The sequence below is a fragment of the Lactuca sativa genome, chromosome 2 (genome assembly GCF_002870075.4).
Source record: "Lactuca sativa cultivar Salinas chromosome 2, Lsat_Salinas_v11, whole genome shotgun sequence".
In the NCBI taxonomy this organism is placed as follows: domain Eukaryota; kingdom Viridiplantae; phylum Streptophyta; class Magnoliopsida; order Asterales; family Asteraceae; genus Lactuca; species Lactuca sativa.
The window spans coordinates 226271696-226289113 of NC_056624.2; the positions used below are offsets into that span (position 1 = coordinate 226271696).

Below are 17418 nucleotides of genomic sequence, written 5' to 3' on the forward strand. Positions count from 1 at the left end.
CCGATATAGTAAAAATTACAAATGCGAGGACTACTAGCTTTCGTTTTTTAAGACAAGCAACATATCTGCTTTGGAAAACGTGGAAGTCGAAGAGAGACCATCGAATTTTCCGTCTTGCAGCTTCCGTTATAAACAAAATTTTCTTTTATTGATCTGAAAAGGGTGTAGAGGTTCAATTCCACCCGACAAAGTCTAAGAAAATTTCATCAACAGGACTCAAAAGAATGGTAAAAGCCATTAGGGTCTACGAGCTTGGTGGCCCTGAGGTTCGACCCTCTGTCTTCTAATGTCTGCACCCTACATGTGTTTTGTGTTAAGTTATGTTTAATTTCAGTTATCATTAGTCGAAGAGAAGTTTTGTTGTGTTTCATGATAATTTCAGTTATCCTAGATTTTGTTGTGTTTGTAGTTGTTGCTGAAGAAACTGTTTTACAGGTACTAAAATGGGAAGATATGGAAATTGGGGATCCTAAAGAAGGAGAGATCAGAGTGAAGAACATGGCCATCGGTGTGAACTTCATTGATATATATTACCGGACCGGAGTTTATAAGGTGCCTGAAATTCCTTATACACCAGGTTTCTCTTCCGATTCCGACCCCTTTAATTAAAGATAACCCATCCATAAAAACTATATATAATTAAGTTGAAGTTGATACGATTAAAGTTCCGATTTTAGGAGTGGAGGCAGCAGGTTTGGTGACAGGGGTGGGGTCTGGAGTAAACAATTTGAAAATCGGAGACGTTGTTTATCATAATTCAATGGGAACCTACACGGAGGAGCAGATTGTTTTGGCTGAAAAAGCGTTTCTCTTACCTCTCATCGATCCTTTAGTCGCCGCCTCTGCCATGGTCAAAGGTCTAACTGCTCGGTTCCTAGTCCGAACATGGTTCAAGGTATTATGATGACTATTCATAGCTTTCACGCAATTTACATTATAATAATAAAAGAAAATCATAAAAAATAGGTAGAACAAGGACACACGGTGCTCGTCCATGCAGCAGCAGGTGGAGTAGGATCTTTGTTATGCCAATGGGCAAATATGCTGGGTGCCATTGTTATCGGAACTGTGTCAACTAAGGAGAAGGCTTTGCAAGCAAAAGAAGACGGATGCCATCATGTTATTCTCTACAAAGAAGAGGATTTTGTTACCCGTGTTAATGAGATTACATCCGGACAAGGAGTCGAAGTTGTCTTCGACTCCGTAGGGAAAGACACTTTTCAGGTATGTCTTTCTGTATTAAGTCAAAAAGAAACATTCATATATAAGTTAGCTTACCAGATTAAGTCTGTGTGTTTTAGGGATCATTGGCATGTTTGAAAGCTCGTGGATATATGATGAGTTATGGTCAATCTTCCGGGACGCCTGACCCTGTTCCTTTATCTGCATTGGCTGCAAAATCCCTGTTTTTGACGAGGCCTTCTCTGAGGACATCTAACATTTCTAAGGAGGAGATGCGTGAAGCCATTGGAGATGTAGTTAGTAAGGTGGGGTCGGGTGCCTTGAGGGTCCGTGTAAATCATACGTACCCATTGTCACAGGCTGCTCAAGCGCATGCTGACATGGCAGCTCGGAAAACTTCTGGCTCCATTGTGTTGATACCTGATGGATCAGGGCACTGAAGTTTGCCACATTTTAGTCCTGCTTTTGCTTGGTTTGCATGAAAGAAAGAATTGATGCAAGTTATTAGACATTAGTTATGGTGCAATATTTATACTTGTACTTTTACACAAATAATAATCTGTAAAAATTAATTTTCTTTTTTACTCCTATTCTCATATATTCTTGTATCTGGAATCCCGACTCCTGATTTACGTTGTTATTTGTCTTGAAAGGACACGCCCATCTTTGCATGCTAAGAATGAAACCCAGGTTAATTTTTAATTTCGACAATATATTGTTTGGCCCTTTTTAGGTGATCTGCTATTTTGTCATGCATCGTAAGTAACGTAACTTTTTATTGCTTATTTTAAATTTGCATATTTTAGTTATTTGAAATGATATATCTAAGTGGTTGTTTGGTAAATCTTTTATTGGTTTAATTAAGAGGTCAACTCTAAGTAACTCAGCATTCAGCTGATTGGTAAAACAAGCTTTTACCTCTGACCGAACCAGAGGGCGCTGAATGAATCAGTCTTCAATCTAAATAACTATTTTCTGTGAAAAACACCAATGTCGTCCTCATAACCTAGTAGGCTAGTACCGTGTTCTTTACTTTCATTTTTCTTAAGAGTTAGCCTTCCTTACCAATGAAAGCCACCTACCCGCAGCCCTCGTGCCACCCTCCTCGCATGGAGAAGAGGAATTCAAAGGATGAATACAAGTTTCATGGGCCATAGAAAAAGAGCTTTGATCTCCAAGGCGCACCACTCTATTTTTCATGATGTGTTTGTATTGCGTTTCGAACGATGAGGGAGCTTATGTATTTATGGCCAAGGGATTTAGGGTTTTATGTTATAACGTTTTATGGATTCTCGATTGTGTATACCATTTACATAGGTATTTGAAAACCGCTTTTTATTTGGTTTATGCATTGTCTTTGACATTTGAATATGATTTTCGTCTGTTTTCTTTTGTCGGATATTGTGGAACTTTTAAAAAAGTCCAATTGATTGTGGATAGTAATATTATGATCCTAAAAATTATGAATATAGTTTTTTTTAAATAGTTTTGTCAATGGTGTTTGGATAGGAAAAAAAAAAGGTGTTTATTGCTTATTCCCACAATAAGCTAATTTGAGTGTTTGGATAAAATTCAGTTTATTAAGTTAAATAAGCTAATTTTAATAAGCATCCCTCCCCATTCTTATTGTTTATTACTTATTCCCACCATAAATAAACTATAAGCAATAAGCTAAAAAGCTAATCCAAAATCCTCTTAGAATCAATTATTAGTGCAGCTAGTTACCTATTTGCCTTTAAAAAAAATTTAGAGCTTTGTAACTGTTCGCTATTTTCATAAAATGACATAAATTGTTTATAGAACTAGTGGAATTATTTTCTGAACCCAATTTTTAACGAAAACTCAAGAAAAAGGGCTAAAATTGCAGGCCCACCCAGAAGACATTCAGTTAAAGCAGCCCAATTCATGAGCCCCGTTTTAATCAACATTCAACACAACCGGCACCCGCGAACGGCCAATCCCATCCGATACCAGCACAACCAACGGAAGATATCACGCATCACTCAATCTGTACATCTGTTCTATCTTCACGGCTCTCTCCGGTATCCCCTGACACCACCGCCTCCGCCCTCGACGTTGAAGAATCTTATGGAGACTCTAGAGGCGAACTATATCGAATCTCTGCCAACGGTGAATCCTTTAGAATCTGAAACCCTAGTTTCGTCCTGCGATTTTCAAAATTCTGACTCAATTAACCATAATCAGACCCAAGATGCTGATACGAAGAATAATATTCAGCCTAACGGGCAGGCGGTTGGTACCTCCTCGAAGAATCCATTAATTAAGATTATTCAGAAACCGTTGTTGTCTGAAACTGGTCCCACAAACAACACGAATAGTGGCACGGATAAAGATTGTTCAGGTGGCGAAGAGGAAACAACCAGCAGGAGACGGAGGAAAAGCCGTTGGGATCCTCCGCCAAGCGAAGAAACCGGTGCCGTCAGCGATGGAACCGGGACATCGGGCACGAGAAAGAGGAAATCGAGATGGGCAGATGATGAACCGAAGCCACTCATACAGCTTCCTGATTTTATGAAAGATTTCACATTAGGTATTGACCTTGATCCCGAAATTCAAGCACTTAACATTAGGCTTCTTGAAATAAGTAGAAAATTTCAGTCAGGGCTTCCCTTGGATGATAGACCTGAAGGTGCTAGATCCCCCTCTCCCGAACCAATTTATGATAACTTGGGCATTCGAATTAACACAAGAGAATATCGAGCTAGGGAAAGATTAAATAAAGAGAGACAAGACATCATATCACAGATTATAAAGAAAAATCCATCCTACAAGCCCCCAGCGGACTATAGACCACCAAAACTTCAGAAGAAGCTTTACATACCTATGAAAGAATATCCAGGCTACAACTTTATCGGACTCATAATTGGGCCAAGGGGGAATACACAGAAGAGAATGGAAAAGGAAACAGGTGCCAAAATTGTAATCCGAGGTAAAGGGTCAATGAAAGAAGGCAGAATGCAGCAGAAAAAGGACTACAAACCCGATCCCTCTGAAAATGAAGATCTGCATGTTTTGGTGGAGGCCGAGACACAGGAATCACTTGATGCTGCTGCAGGTATGGTAGAGAAGCTTTTACAGCCTGTTGATGAGGTCCTCAACGAGCATAAAAGACAACAACTTAGGGAGCTTGCTGCTCTTAATGGAACCATAAGAGATGAAGAGTATTGCAGATTATGTGGCGAATCAGGGCACAGACAATTTGCATGTCCTTCACGTAATTCGACTTTTAAAAGTGATGTTCTTTGTAAATTATGTGGAGATGGTGGGCATCCAACTATAGATTGTCCAGTCAAAGGGTCAACAGGTAAGAACATGGATGATGAATATCAAAACTTTTTAGCAGAATTAGGAGGAACAATCCCTGAATCTTTGACCAGTCAAAGCTGTTCGACTCTTGCTCTTGGTCCATCTTTGAAGGAGTATGATGAAACAAACTTGTATATCGGGTCTTTACCACTTGCTATGGATGATGAAAGTTTGCTCCAACTGTTTGCACCTTTTGGTGAAATTGTGATGGGTAAGGTTATTAGGGATAGAATGAGTGGGGCTAGTAAAGGGTATGGTTTTGTGAAATATTCAAATGTTGAGCAAGCTAATACTGCTATTGCTAAGATGAGGGGTTATTCTCTTGATGGAAGAACAATTGTTGTTAGAGTTGCTGGAAAGCCTCCTTCTCAAGTGGGTGTGGGAGTGACCCCACAAATGCCTCCTTCATATTCAAATTCAGCTCCTAATTTTGTTCAGTATTGTCCACCTCCACCTCCTACTTATTCTCCTTACCAACCTCCACCTCCATGTTCCACCATGCGACCACCATTACCGTTATTACCATTACCCTCTACTTATGGAGGAGTACAATATCCTGCAACTGCATATCCAACAACTACATTCGCCTATGCACCTTATTATGGTGTACCTCCTGCACCTGCACCTTCACCTAGTAGTAATACTATCAACATTGCAAATGCTCCCTGGGCTTCAAATTCAACTGTTCCTCCCCCTGGTGTTGGTGTTGGTGTTTTACCTGAGACAAATAACACATCTAGTGGGGACATGGCATATGAGAAATTCATGGCAGAGATGAGATGAAATGATGATGATACTGGAGGAAAGGTATCATGCTATAAACCTTTGTCTTTGTGTGCTGTTATTTTTAAGATTTCAAGTGTTTCTGTCGAGTGGGAAATTAGCATGTGTGATATGATGATTTTTGTTTTAGCAATTATTTTTTTTTAAATTATAATAAATAATATTAACCAGCTTTTTTGTTTGTGATGATATTGTTGTAGCTTTGGCAGGGGATTGAAATCTTGGAGATGAGATTATAAACCAACCAGAACCAATCACAATTCACAACTTTAACTTGTTATGCTGAGTTTGGTGTTGTGACATGTGCAGAAAGCTGGTGCGAAAGTCATTGAGACACATAATTATACTTGTTTTGTGGTTTTTTATTATGTTTTCTCATTTTGCAGCTGTTGCTAACAACAACTTTTGCTTTTATTACTTTTTGTTACTAATGTAGTCATCATTTCAGTTAAAAGAAGACCCAGGAATCAATGTATGTTCCCAAAATGGTGCTATCTGCCATCAAAGAGTGCAGACCCTAGACCATGTTATATTCCCATATGATATGGAACTATCCAGTAACCAACCATATTGGATAACATAATATGCATGTTAATGACTTTATTTTGTGAATTATAATTTTTTTACGAATTGATTTGAATGCATCAAAACTTATGAGCCTATTAAGTAAAAACTTACACTTGCATGGATACATACAGACATCGATTGTGCCAACAAGCTTTTTTGACCATTTGGCAGTAAGCTGTAGATGGGACCTAATTTCTAGCCCGATGGGATATTGACATGATAAATACAGTATATGTTAAATTTATTTACTTTTAATTATAAGACTAAAAAATTCAAAACATTAAATGTGAACCATATTTTTAATACTTGCACTTGATTGTGGATGTTTGGAATCTTGTCGGGCGATGGTGGGATTTGAATTACCCTAATTCCAATTCAGTTAGTGATTAAATCATCGAATCATGTGGGAGGATGCTTGAAGCTAGATGCGGTGCAACATAAATATTTCGATGCGGTGATTATTATTAATGTTTGGGTGGTATGGAATTTTCGAAAATCATTCTTTTTTGAATAACTAAAGTTACAAAGTAGATATTTTGATGACATTGTACCACAATCTTTTTTAATGTATTATAATAGGCATAACACTACAAGATGAACTGGGTTGTACCACACTTTGTTGTCATCTCGTGGTAATTTGGTTATACTAGCTTCTTGCTATTGTTCCAAAATAAATCCTTATATTTTTTTGACACATCTCTTATTGACGTTTTTGCAACTATCTATATAAATCTTCATATAATGGAGCATCATTAGTGGTAATTATCTACTGGATAGAAGTCTTTATGGCATGAGCCAATATCGGAGATTGGGTTGTAGATCGATCAATTTCGTTCATTATTGTCGAAGTTGTAATGATAACCAATTTTGTTGGTATTGAACAAACGTACGACTTTTTAACCCAATTACCTTTATTAACCGTTGTAAATGATCTAGAAGACATTTTTTTGAAGAAAAAGAAAGAAAATAAATAATTGATTTGAGATTGTAGGAAAATAATAAAAGTCTTCTTTTTTGTAGGCAAAAATAAAAATTGGTTAGCAACCGTAATTAATATCAAAATAGAAAATATAGGTCAATGTTCCTTTCGGGCAACTCCAACCACAAAACATTAAAATGATGAGTTTTTAATACAGAAAGACATTTTTCATTCCAACCACCCACTAAAATTTTACACTAAAAACATATTTTAATGTCATTATATTAAAAAAACCAATTTCGTTATTATTATAATTCAATTTAAAGCCACTACATTGAATATTATATTAACATATTTGATGTTGGATGAGAAGCACCTCTATAATTGAGCCAGATTTTTTCCACAAAAATAGAGGTCAATTTAACGGCTGATTGAAACAAAGTTTAACACCATTCCACTATTTTAGTGGCCGGTTGGATTTGGTCTTAGTAACGTAGTGAAGGATTTCATAGCAGTCTATTATAAAATTGGTAATCATTTTTGTTAAAACTGAAAAATAGGTCCCTTGTTTCTTCACAAATTTTGACCCATTTTTATTATTTTCTTGTTTTATTATATATAATGTTGTCCATGTAACTTATTAACATTACAATTTGAAGTTGCGGCTTCCTGGTTTGTTGCAACTCCAATATCGCCTGGTTTTGAGTCGGACTTGCTTCAAGGCACCCACATTATCCTTCAATCCATCTCTTTCGTCTCTTATGTTTACCATCATCTTCTTTTTTTCTTCTATCTGCTCCAAATTATTATCATCTTCTGCCTATTTTCGTTGTTATTGCTTTCTCTCAAAATTCTACCACAATCCTTGAGACCACCTCCTTGAGGAAGAGAGGTTTATCAAGTTAGGTAGTTCTGATTTGAAGCTCAAAAACATTGGGATTTAAGTTTGTTGACGATAGTGGCGGTTGGAACAATTTCAAATGAATGGTAGTTTGATTAAATGTTGAAACGTTTTTCTTGTTTTTTTAGAAAAATTCAGTGAACTTCTTAAAGTATGATTATGATTAAAAATGAAATTATATAATATAATATTGATCAGAAATAAAATATGATACTAGTTTTACAATTTACACACTGATTGATTATTCTTATTGGCAATTGACTTCCCTTTAAATATTTATGTTTCTAAAGTTCTACAAAACTCTTCGGCTAGCCTAATGGAAGAGTCTCATTTGCGTTCTCCGTTTTACCCAGGTTCGAAACTCTTTGCATCATTTTTAGGTTATTTTTTTGTCTGTCAAACCCTAACCCTAGATTCTACGTCGTCGTCGTCGTTGTTTTTCAGGCAGATCTCCGGCAAATATCTCACCTCCGGTGTCGATCTCTGCTAAGCAGCACCCATGGACATAGACCCCCCAGTACCACCATCCTCAGCTCCCAAGAAGGTCTCAACTTCATATCATTTCTTATAGTTCTAATCGCAGATCTGAATCAAAAGTTTCAAAGCTAAAAGAACGACGACCGGAATCTAACTTATATTTCATATTACAGCCGAAATTCACCCCCAAAGCACCGTCTCGCAGGAAAAGCGGTCGCCTTTTGCCTAAAAAGTATGTTTTCTGTCTACAATTTTGGATTCTCTTTTACTTCTTAAAAGTCGTCGTAGTAATTTTAAACATTTATGTGGCGATGGTAGTGACGATGATGTTGAAGCCGATCCAGAATTACTCCGCAAACTCCATGTAATCCCCCCCTCTCTCTCTCTCTCTCGCTTTTAATTTACAAGTCATCATATTCTTTCTTTAAAACGCACGCAAATATCTTCATATGAGCCACTCGCATTTTTTTAAATGGTTAACTATTCGATTTTCACTTTCCTTTCAATGTTGTAGAGATTTTAAATTCTTTAAGTTTGAGTAATCCATTAGGAACATTTGTAATTTTTTTAATACTATCTAGTCTAGTTGAAATATATTAAGTTCAAATATTAAATTCGAATACAAAATATATATATTCAGTAAGACTCATTTGTTGTTATCTTTGTATCTTACAGGAACGCCATGGCACACGAAAGCCTAAACTCGAAAAAAATTGTAATTATTATTAAATCATTTTTTAACATAAATCGATTCATGATTTTTTTTGTTTCTTGTCTTGACTTGTTGAGTCTCGGATTGAAGCTTCAGGCAATGTTACAACATCACATGGAGCTGGATCATCATCATCATCAACAACCCCATTGAGAACGATAGACGGGAGCAGTAAAATCAGCTCGGATTTTAGAGATAATGTTCATAAAAACAGCACAATTGGTAAACAAGATGGAGATGTTGATGATATGTTGATAGATGATAAATTTAAATCCTCAAGCAAGACCAAAAAGAAGTATAGAGAACGATGGGTGAGTGAGACATACCTCTGTTATTACCCCGTCTTAAATGTTAAGTTATATAATTATTAGTGTGAATCGCAGGATCCCCATTCATACTATCCTATCACTCTTCCTTGGAGACCCCTTGGCTCTGGAGATCCAGGTACGGTTTTAAAAAATATATATTCTTTTTTTTAATAATATATATATAATATTAGCTAACTTTTGTTATTTATTTATTTTGTAGAGATTCTTAATGAACAAGAATTTGGAGAAGAAAAGCAATATGATGAAAACAAAATCAACTCCGCCTCTGAACTTGGACTGTTGGTGGGTTGGGCCATCTTGTTGTTTATTAACAAGATTTTGATTTTCTTGTTACATTTTCACCAATTTGAACATTTGTTTATGGTCAGGAGAAAAATGACGATGAAAAAAAGATGATCCTGTTCAAGTTCCCTCAAAAACTCCCCTTAGATAACAAGCAATCAAAACGAGTTCCAATTAGCACAAAGGGCAAAGAGAAAGAAGATGCTTCAAACAAATTTGTTTATGGAGGTTTAAATGAGTTGCCAAATGGACACATAGGAAAAATGCTGGTTTACAAAAGTGGAGCAATCAAGCTCAAGCTTGGTGACATCATCTTCGATGTAAGTTGAGTGTCCCAATTAACTAACTATTCCCTCTGTATTTAACTATATTCCAACATAATAATAATAATAATTTGCTATTTTCTATAGGTTTCATCTGGTGTACTTGATGAATGTGCTCAAGATGTTGCATTGATGAATGTTAGAAGCAAGGATTGTTGTGTGGTTGGACAAGTTGATAAACAAGCCGTTATAGTTCCTGATTTGGATTCCATCTTGGACAACATTGCCAAGCAGTAAATGCTACACAAGGGCATTATGGTAAATTTGTCAACTCGTGTGCCAGTGTATATCTCTAACAATTAGAACCTGCCTAAGAAACGTAGGAAGCTCATCCTTCATAGTAGAGTGAAAAAGGAGTTATATAGCTTAACTGATCAAGATTCAAGGGCTTAATGGGACAACTATACATGGTTGTTGGTTTGTGACTTAATCTGGACAAACTGATTTAATGGTTATTGTTATAAAAATGTTGAAATGAAAGGGTAAAAGTGTTATGTAGTACTATCAGTTTATTCATACAAACATGGTTACTCTATCAGGCAATCCTATCACTTGTTGGCTCTGCTCACAACTACAATCAGAAGTACCATAACTGAAAGCAAGAAAGAACTTGTTAGTTTTTTCTCAAAGGATTCTTCCATGGCTGCATCTTCATCTGTGGCCTTCTTCCTGTCATTTCTTGGAGACTGGAACAAGCTGTTCATCATCTCTGTGATTTTCTCAAATATTTCCATGGCTTTTGCCTTGATGTTGATAAAGATCCAATTTAGAATACCAGAAACTGGAAATGAGTCATCACAACCTTCAATCTCCCCTGGAATAATACTCTTGTTGGCTGCAAAATTTTCCAGATTAACTATTTAAATGTCATTATATATGTGTATATAATATTTCAGTTTTGTTATTCATCATTATTTTTCATGGGTAAAATAATTATCTACTTATAAGTTCAATACAAATTAACCTTCATAGACTGAATCTCTAAGCTCACGAACCACCTCATTGTTCATAACAGCGTCCCAAACGGAATTATCAGATGCCAACGAAATCACCATTCTCTGAACGATAAGCAACATATAATTTTATAACATAAAATTAGAATATTATTGTAAATCAATCTTAAATCCAAGTAAGTACCTTAACAGAAGGCTCGGTTTGTAGTAAATGGAAAGCATCATAAACACTTTCATAACCAGGAGACTGTAGCATACTTCTTGAGGGCTCAATCCAGTCCAACTCCGGAGGATCAATAACCCTAATAAAGTTTCATAGATTACAAGCTAATTAAATTCACACTGATTATTTACCGATAATTTATAATTTGATATATATATATATATATATATATATATATATATATATATATATATATATATATATATATATATATATATATATATATATATATATATATCGAATACTTACTGTTGAAGAGAAGAGACCGCATCATGAACTTCATCCATGGATGGAACAGTACAAAAAACATAATCATCATAAAATCCATTTACACCATCATATTCCTCACCGGTCGTCGGAGATATTGAGTTGGCCCTGTTCCTGTTAAGCTGGTTCACGGAGGAAGAAGAATAGGTATTGGAATTATAATCAGATGAGGAAGGTTTATAACTGGGTCTTGATGTGGGAGAGGTAGTGGTGTTGCTGCTATAATGAGTGGTGGCGCAGCGAGAAAAGGATTCTTGGGATGAGCCACGGCCACCGGTGCCGGCCGAAACGGCTTTGTGAAACGTCTTCATTATCCCTCCGCCGCCGCCGCCGCCACCTCCGCCCATTGGTCCGCCAGCTCCCTGCCCGAATGACCTCCACATATAGTACTTATCTCTTCCTACTTTTTTGGTTTTTCAAGGGTGGTCGAATAGATTCATTGGGGAAGTATTTATGTCTTTTGGTTTTTGCCAGGAAGTTAAAGTTTTGTTGAAATTTTGTAGTAAGTCCCTGAAACTTGTAGTATTTAACTATGCAGCCCCTGGATACTTTATGCTCAAATGGATCACCATTCCTACTTCGGAATTTGGAAGCGAAATTCGGCTAGTCTCAAAGGACTTTGACCCAAAGACCATGGGTTCTCAAAAGCGCACCATGACATGCGTCAAGCCATGGTGTGGCTACATATATGGTGGCTATGTTAGCCTCTTAGTTATGACACATATCAAGACGAGTTAAAGCAAGCCAATACATATTATATCGCGAGTTTTTTTTAGACTCGTCATGTTTTGGAAAACGTAATGACTCGTCATGCCTTGTAAAGTTTGAAGTTTAACATTGTCATCACATCACGGCTCAGCCATTTAGAACTTTGTTAAAGACCGATCTTAACTTTGTTAAAGACCGCCATTTAGAACTTTTTTAAAGACCGATCTTCAACCAAAAAACACCAAAAGTCACTAATAAACTCCAAACTCTCACAAACGAGGCATAAACTTGAGATTAGGGTTTTTGAGGGAAGGTGGCTGATAAGGAATGTCCAAGGGAGGCATAAGGTGACTTAAATAGGGAAGCAAACCCTTAAAATTAGGGTTTTGATGTTGAACTAGTAGCTTGACGTACCATACGTACGCCTAACATACTAGCATGCCCTCCGCGATTTGATCACATGAGTATGATGCACGTACCCACATGTACGCCAAATGTATGGGATGAGATGCAAAACTCTCTAAATGGGACCAAATGCACAAACTAAAATAGGTTAAGGCTAGAAATAGAAATATCTGATATTCGGATGCTACGGTTATGTTCAATTTTTTTAGTTGAAAATTTATGTGTTATTATTAATTTTAAAAGGAAATAAAAGAATATAGATTCTGGCAAACTGTTATGGCCAACGTTGTAGATGAAGAAGAAAATAGAGTTTTTGAACAAAAAAAAAAAAGAAAAAAAAAGGCAACTATCATTGTTTTTATTGTTGAATCTTCAACATTAAAGTTAAGTCGTATTCATAATATGTCCATTCTTAAACTCATATTGAAAACATGTTAAAATATTTTGGTTGTTATAACTTTCATCGTTAGATACGCTTGCATATTACTAGTGATGATATGCTTAATACGATTATCATTGTCCTTCAATCTCAATCATACAAATAAGTATTTTTTGTATCGATGTAAAGTCATACTCTAATATTGCTAGTGGAAAAGCTTATAAATGCAAAGTTATAACAACAAATTTTCTTTTAGCACATTGAAATGTGGTTTACTATCTTTAATCTTGTGATTAAATTTCTCAACAACATTCAATGATAAGTTGCATTATATTTGACAACATACTTAACCATCATAGTTGATGTAGTTGTCATCTTTTACTTATGAATCTTCAATGATATTGGCTGATTGATAACATAAAGATGTATCTCAGTAATGACTTGTCATATTTACATTTTGCAAAGTCGTAGTCAAAAATCACTTCACCTCATAGTTGTCACTATTTTAAACAAGTTTTTAATTATTAGTCCATTGTAAATATCACAAAACTTTCTTGGTTGCTTTTAGTGATCTAGACAATGATTTGATTGATAACAACCTGATATTCTAGCAACTTAAATGATGGTGAGATAAGTATGAACTTATGTATATTTAAGTTTCCAACTATGGAAGCATATATGATTAACTTCATTTAATCTAATTCTACATTTTTTTTGTAAAAACCCAATTTTGACCACTTTTTGTTGTGCCATGCAACACTTTTTAAAAGTCTTCTAAATAAAAACCTCTACTTGTGTGCTTCTTGGTACAACATTGAATCAACCACTTCAAAACTCTTCTCAACCCTAATAAAAAAATATCATAATAAAAAAACACAGGCGCCACTCCTTCTCCATCCTCTTCCTTTTCCACTAATCATCAGCCTCAACCCATTCGTCGGCGCACCACGCATGGATCGTTTCTTGTCGGCGCATACTGCAAAGCTTCAGAATATCATCGACGGGTATGATCATCAGCAAACTGAAATCAATTTTCTGAACTGAAATCGATTTGTTAAACTAAAATCCATTTTCTAGTATGCTAAAATCGATATTCTGGTATGCTGATTTCTTGTTAAATGATTGTCCACTTCTGATCGATTTTCTGATTTGCTTCACCTTTCATGGATTTTTCTTATTTGCTTAAATGTTTGTTGATGTTGTTGTTATACTAATATCCTATAATGTTTGCTGAAATGCTCATATTTGTGTCTTGAAATGATATTATTGTTTAATCATTCTTGGATTGCTTTATTTGCGTGCTAAAATGCTCATATTTGTGTGCTGAAGGATATCATATTTGTGTGTTGAAATGTTATTATTGTGTTCTAATTTCTTCATATTTATGCTGATTGTTGGAAAAATCTTATAAGGTTATATTTTTTTGTTATTATGAATGAGAGATAAACATACATGGACCAACGAACAAATAAAATGTTTATTCGAAACATGAATTGAAGAAGTAAACAATATAGGTAGAAAAAGATTGAGTTTGCAGAAACACTCATGGAACAAGTTATGAACAATTATTAAGGAAAAACATAATGTGATTGTAACATCCATAAAATTCAAGCCAATTTAAAACTTTTCAACTATTCAAAAATCATTATTTATTACAAAGTGTTTTCAAAATAGTTTCATATCAGAGTATCCCATAAATCAAAAATCATAAAATATGAGGAGGTGCACGATCACACATTCGCCTTCTCGCGATCATCCGAAGTACCTGAAACAAAATCCAAAATTGTAAGTCTGAAACTTAGTGAGTTCCCCCAAAACACCAATGTTATATAACATAACCATATTATAACAAATAAACAGCATGCATACTGAGCCATCAGCCTGACTGGACCGCCTCGCAGGGCCATCAGCTTATCTGGACCGCATTTTAAGCCATCGACACGTCTGGACCACCTCGCGGGCCTTCAGCCTATCCGGATCGCTCGTCGGGCCTTCGGTTTAACTAGTACGCCCTTACCGGGTATGCAGTCTATCCGGTCTGCCCTAGGTTTGTTGGCATTCAGCACAAAGCAATTCCAACTCAACCTATCCCCAATCACATAATCAACACATAATCTCAAATGCTAGCATATACAAACAGTCAAATTGATCTAACATATCACTAATCATAACATCATCCTATATACCAGGATACCGACCAAACAGATCATTAACATAGTATCATCCTATATACCAAGATACCGACCTAACATGTCACTAAGCATATCATCATGCAATAAACTCGGATAAAAATCCAAAAAGAAGGGCCTGCATTGGTGCCTTCGACCCTGTTAGTATAGTGAAGACAACCCACCTCGCAAGTAGTGTTGAACTGGACTGAAAGTCCCCGACCGCTGTCTCACCGAAAATCCTGAACTATCCAAAATAACGAATACTAACTCAACACATGGGATACCAATCTTGACTAAGGGTCCACATAGTCCATTTTGCCTTTTCTCTAATTGGGCCAACGCCCAATTTCAAATCCGTTATCCAAAAGTCCATATACATAAGTGATAGGTTTTGTACAAACAATCCTATGTGTGCATGCAACCCTAGAATTGGATCTATGTTTTCACTATTAGATACACAACATTATGAACACATATAGAAACCCTAATATGCTTCTAGGAATTTCAAAATCCACAAGGAAAGATGAAATACATACCTCTTGTTGTTATATTGTAATAACTGATGGGTTTTGAGCATTCTAACACTTCCTAAGTGTACATGCAACCCTAATAACCTTGGATCTATGTTTGTCTAATTATCATGCAAAGTTGAATTCCAAGGTTATATTCCTATCTAGCATACATGGGGAACAATTTTAACTTCAATCATAGATAGAATAACTTACCTTGTTGTTGCTTGTGTTCCTTGAAACCTTGTGAGCCTAGCACCCCAAGTGTGATGCCTCAAATGCTTCACACAACACCAAATGCTCTTGGAAAAAACTCTTGAGATAATACACACTTCTCAAAATCGGCCAAGCCCTCTAGTTTCTTAGTGTTCAACTTGTGTAGCCAATTTTGTGGAGAATGGGTCTCTTATATAGTGTTGACACATCTAGGGTTACACCATGTAAACCCTAATGTGTCATGACTCTTCATTTCCATGACCCATGGGTTTGTAACTCCCATGGAGCATCCATGGAGCATCCTATGGGTAGAACCCAACTTGATAATCCATGGAGCCTCTTAGCCCACTATATAAGATATAGATGATTTACATAATCAACCCATATATTTAATTAGTTATCCTTTGATCACTTAATTAATTCCAAATTAATTCTTTGATCAACTAATCAAATAATATTATTAATATATTAGAACTTATAATATATTAATAATCTCCAAGTGTTATTTCTCTCATTTAGTCTATCCAATTGCATGGTGCCATGCAACCCAAATGGACCATGCCGGGTCGGGTCAAGTACAAGCCCGAAATAGTTATGGACTTAGACACCTTATCCAACAGTCTCCCACTTGGATAAGTCTAATAACTATATCTCTAGTACTTCAGGAACCGATCGGCAATCGTAGCTCTTTCAAGGTCTCTCGGAACTGAGAAGATGATGGTACGCCATTTAAGATAAGTGATCATATAATCCTCTGTTCTAGATATCAGCCGGACAAATACATGGAACATTATCTTGCTTATTGTCCAGCATTTGTTTCCCGATTTCCGATTTGTTTGACATAGAACTTAATTGAACACATCAACTTAGTTCTGACCGGGCCCGGTACATGGGTCAAAACAAAATCATCGAGGGGCCCAGATATCAGCTTTTAATCCAAGAAGGAACAGATAAACTTCGACTCATATGTTTGTTCTACCACTCATTGAATTACACACAAAAGTACGTTTTATAACATCGAGTTACCAATGCGGTTTCGTACAGTCAATGCATAACCAATTTGTAAGTAACAAATCATATCTCTAGGTTTGAAGACTTATATGATATTACCGTCTCACGATCACTCGAGATAGAATTCCATGAAGTGATTCCAGTGAGCGTGGGTTGAGTCCAATGCTCAGAACTTATGAGCACTCATGATTGTTGTAGCCTTGTCCAAGACCTCTACAACCAAACATGACAGTCTTGATTCATATCTACTTCCAACATATGACCGACTGTGGAGGTTTGAATAATATGTTATACCAAAAAACATGCAAAAGAAATATAGTAAACGATCGACAAGAGATAGTAACACTTTACTCATAAATAAAATACTTTTTATTCATCATCAAATGTCAATTACACTTTACAAATTTCGAGATTATCTAACTACTAAATCTAATATCATCCTTCAGCCCTATGCTCCGAGCATGCTGGAGATGCTTAACCCGAGTCAGTCCCTTTGTGAGGGGATCTGCCGGATTCTCATCTGATGATACCCTCTTTGCCACGAGGTGTCCTTCTTCGATCCGATGTCTAATGAAATGGTATTTTCTGTCGATGTGTCTGGATCTCCCATGATCCCTTGGTTCCTTGGCTAAGGCAACAGCACTTTCACTATCACAGAAAATTTCCATTGGCTCTTTAATAGCTGGTACAACTCCAAGGTCTCCAATGAAGTTCTTCAGCCATATAGCCTCCTTTGCTGCTTCGCTAGCTGCAATATACTCTGATTCACAAGTA

General features: G+C 36.2%; 4 protein-coding genes across 7 annotated transcripts; 3 read left to right on the top strand and 1 right to left on the bottom strand.

Moving 5' to 3' along the window:
* The first annotated feature begins 69 nt into the window (after window positions 1–69).
* On the top strand, window positions 70–1780 carry LOC111889960 (uncharacterized). Of its 2 annotated transcripts, none has more exons than XM_023886110.3 (5): window positions 70–266; window positions 436–577; window positions 678–895; window positions 967–1224; window positions 1302–1780. In XM_023886110.3, exons 1-5 carry the CDS (start codon window positions 225–227, stop codon window positions 1620–1622), a joined length of 981 nt encoding a protein of 326 aa, XP_023741878.1. In that variant the 5' UTR covers window positions 70–224; the 3' UTR covers window positions 1623–1780. The 2 variants fall into 2 exon arrangements, with proteins under 2 accessions (XP_023741878.1, XP_042755552.1); XM_042899618.2 differs by having other exon boundaries at window positions 187–317.
* Window positions 1781–3119: 1339 nt separating this feature from the next.
* Window positions 3120–5981, top strand: LOC111889959 (splicing factor-like protein 1). Of its 2 annotated transcripts, XR_002849676.3 has the most exons (3): window positions 3120–5316; window positions 5493–5608; window positions 5741–5981. XR_002849676.3 is itself a non-coding variant. In XM_023886109.3 (2 exons), exon 1 carries the CDS (start codon window positions 3271–3273, stop codon window positions 5290–5292), a length of 2022 nt encoding a protein of 673 aa, XP_023741877.1. In that variant the 5' UTR covers window positions 3120–3270; the 3' UTR covers window positions 5293–5316; window positions 5493–5981. The 2 variants fall into 2 exon arrangements, 1 of the variants encoding a protein (XP_023741877.1); XM_023886109.3 differs by having other exon boundaries at window positions 5493–5981.
* A 1958-nt stretch (window positions 5982–7939) lies between these two features.
* On the top strand, window positions 7940–10716 carry LOC111889944 (uncharacterized). 2 transcript variants are annotated; one of them, XM_023886092.3, is made up of 10 exons: window positions 7940–8032; window positions 8124–8223; window positions 8330–8388; window positions 8475–8520; window positions 8832–8871; window positions 8959–9179; window positions 9252–9312; window positions 9397–9479; window positions 9566–9799; window positions 9890–10337. In XM_023886092.3, exons 2-10 carry the CDS (start codon window positions 8179–8181, stop codon window positions 10037–10039), a joined length of 939 nt encoding a protein of 312 aa, XP_023741860.1. In that variant the 5' UTR covers window positions 7940–8032; window positions 8124–8178; the 3' UTR covers window positions 10040–10337. The 2 variants fall into 2 exon arrangements, with proteins under 2 accessions (XP_023741860.1, XP_042755553.1); XM_042899619.2 differs by lacking the exon at window positions 7940–8032 and adding an exon at window positions 10342–10716 and having other exon boundaries at window positions 8041–8223; window positions 9890–10060.
* Window positions 10244–11679, bottom strand: LOC111889946 (uncharacterized). Its single transcript, XM_023886093.3, has 4 exons — window positions 11228–11679; window positions 10940–11057; window positions 10767–10860; window positions 10244–10637 (listed from the first exon to the last, which is right to left on the bottom strand). The coding sequence occupies exons 1-4, from the start codon at window positions 11626–11628 to the stop codon at window positions 10351–10353; spliced, it is 900 nt and encodes a 299-aa protein (XP_023741861.1). The 5' UTR covers window positions 11629–11679; the 3' UTR covers window positions 10244–10350.
* Between the last annotated feature and the right edge of the window lie 5739 nt (window positions 11680–17418).

Excerpts from the sequence above, each read along its gene's own strand:
- LOC111889944 (XM_023886092.3), top strand. The coding sequence starts at position 8,179 with ATGGACATAGACCCCCCAGTACCACCATCCTCAGCTCCCAAGAAG. Across the intron at positions 9,313-9,396 it reads CCTTGGCTCTGGAGATCCAG|AGATTCTTAATGAACAAGAA; the intron begins GTACGGTTTTAA and ends TTTATTTTGTAG. Across the intron at positions 9,800-9,889 it reads TTGGTGACATCATCTTCGAT|GTTTCATCTGGTGTACTTGA; the intron begins GTAAGTTGAGTG and ends TATTTTCTATAG.
- LOC111889960 (XM_023886110.3), top strand. The coding sequence starts at position 225 with ATGGTAAAAGCCATTAGGGTCTACGAGCTTGGTGGCCCTGAG. Across the intron at positions 578-677 it reads TGAAATTCCTTATACACCAG|GAGTGGAGGCAGCAGGTTTG; the intron begins GTTTCTCTTCCG and ends TTCCGATTTTAG. Across the intron at positions 1,225-1,301 it reads TAGGGAAAGACACTTTTCAG|GGATCATTGGCATGTTTGAA; the intron begins GTATGTCTTTCT and ends TGTGTGTTTTAG.
- LOC111889959 (XM_023886109.3), top strand. The coding sequence starts at position 3,271 with ATGGAGACTCTAGAGGCGAACTATATCGAATCTCTGCCAACGGTGAAT.
- LOC111889946 (XM_023886093.3), bottom strand. The coding sequence starts at position 11,628 with ATGTGGAGGTCATTCGGGCAGGGAGCTGGCGGACCAATGGGCGGAGGT. Across the intron at positions 11,058-11,227 it reads GCGGTCTCTTCTCTTCAACA|GGTTATTGATCCTCCGGAGT; the intron begins GTAAGTATTCGA and ends AAACTTTATTAG. Across the intron at positions 10,638-10,766 it reads TAGAGATTCAGTCTATGAAG|CCAACAAGAGTATTATTCCA; the intron begins GTTAATTTGTAT and ends AAAATTTTGCAG.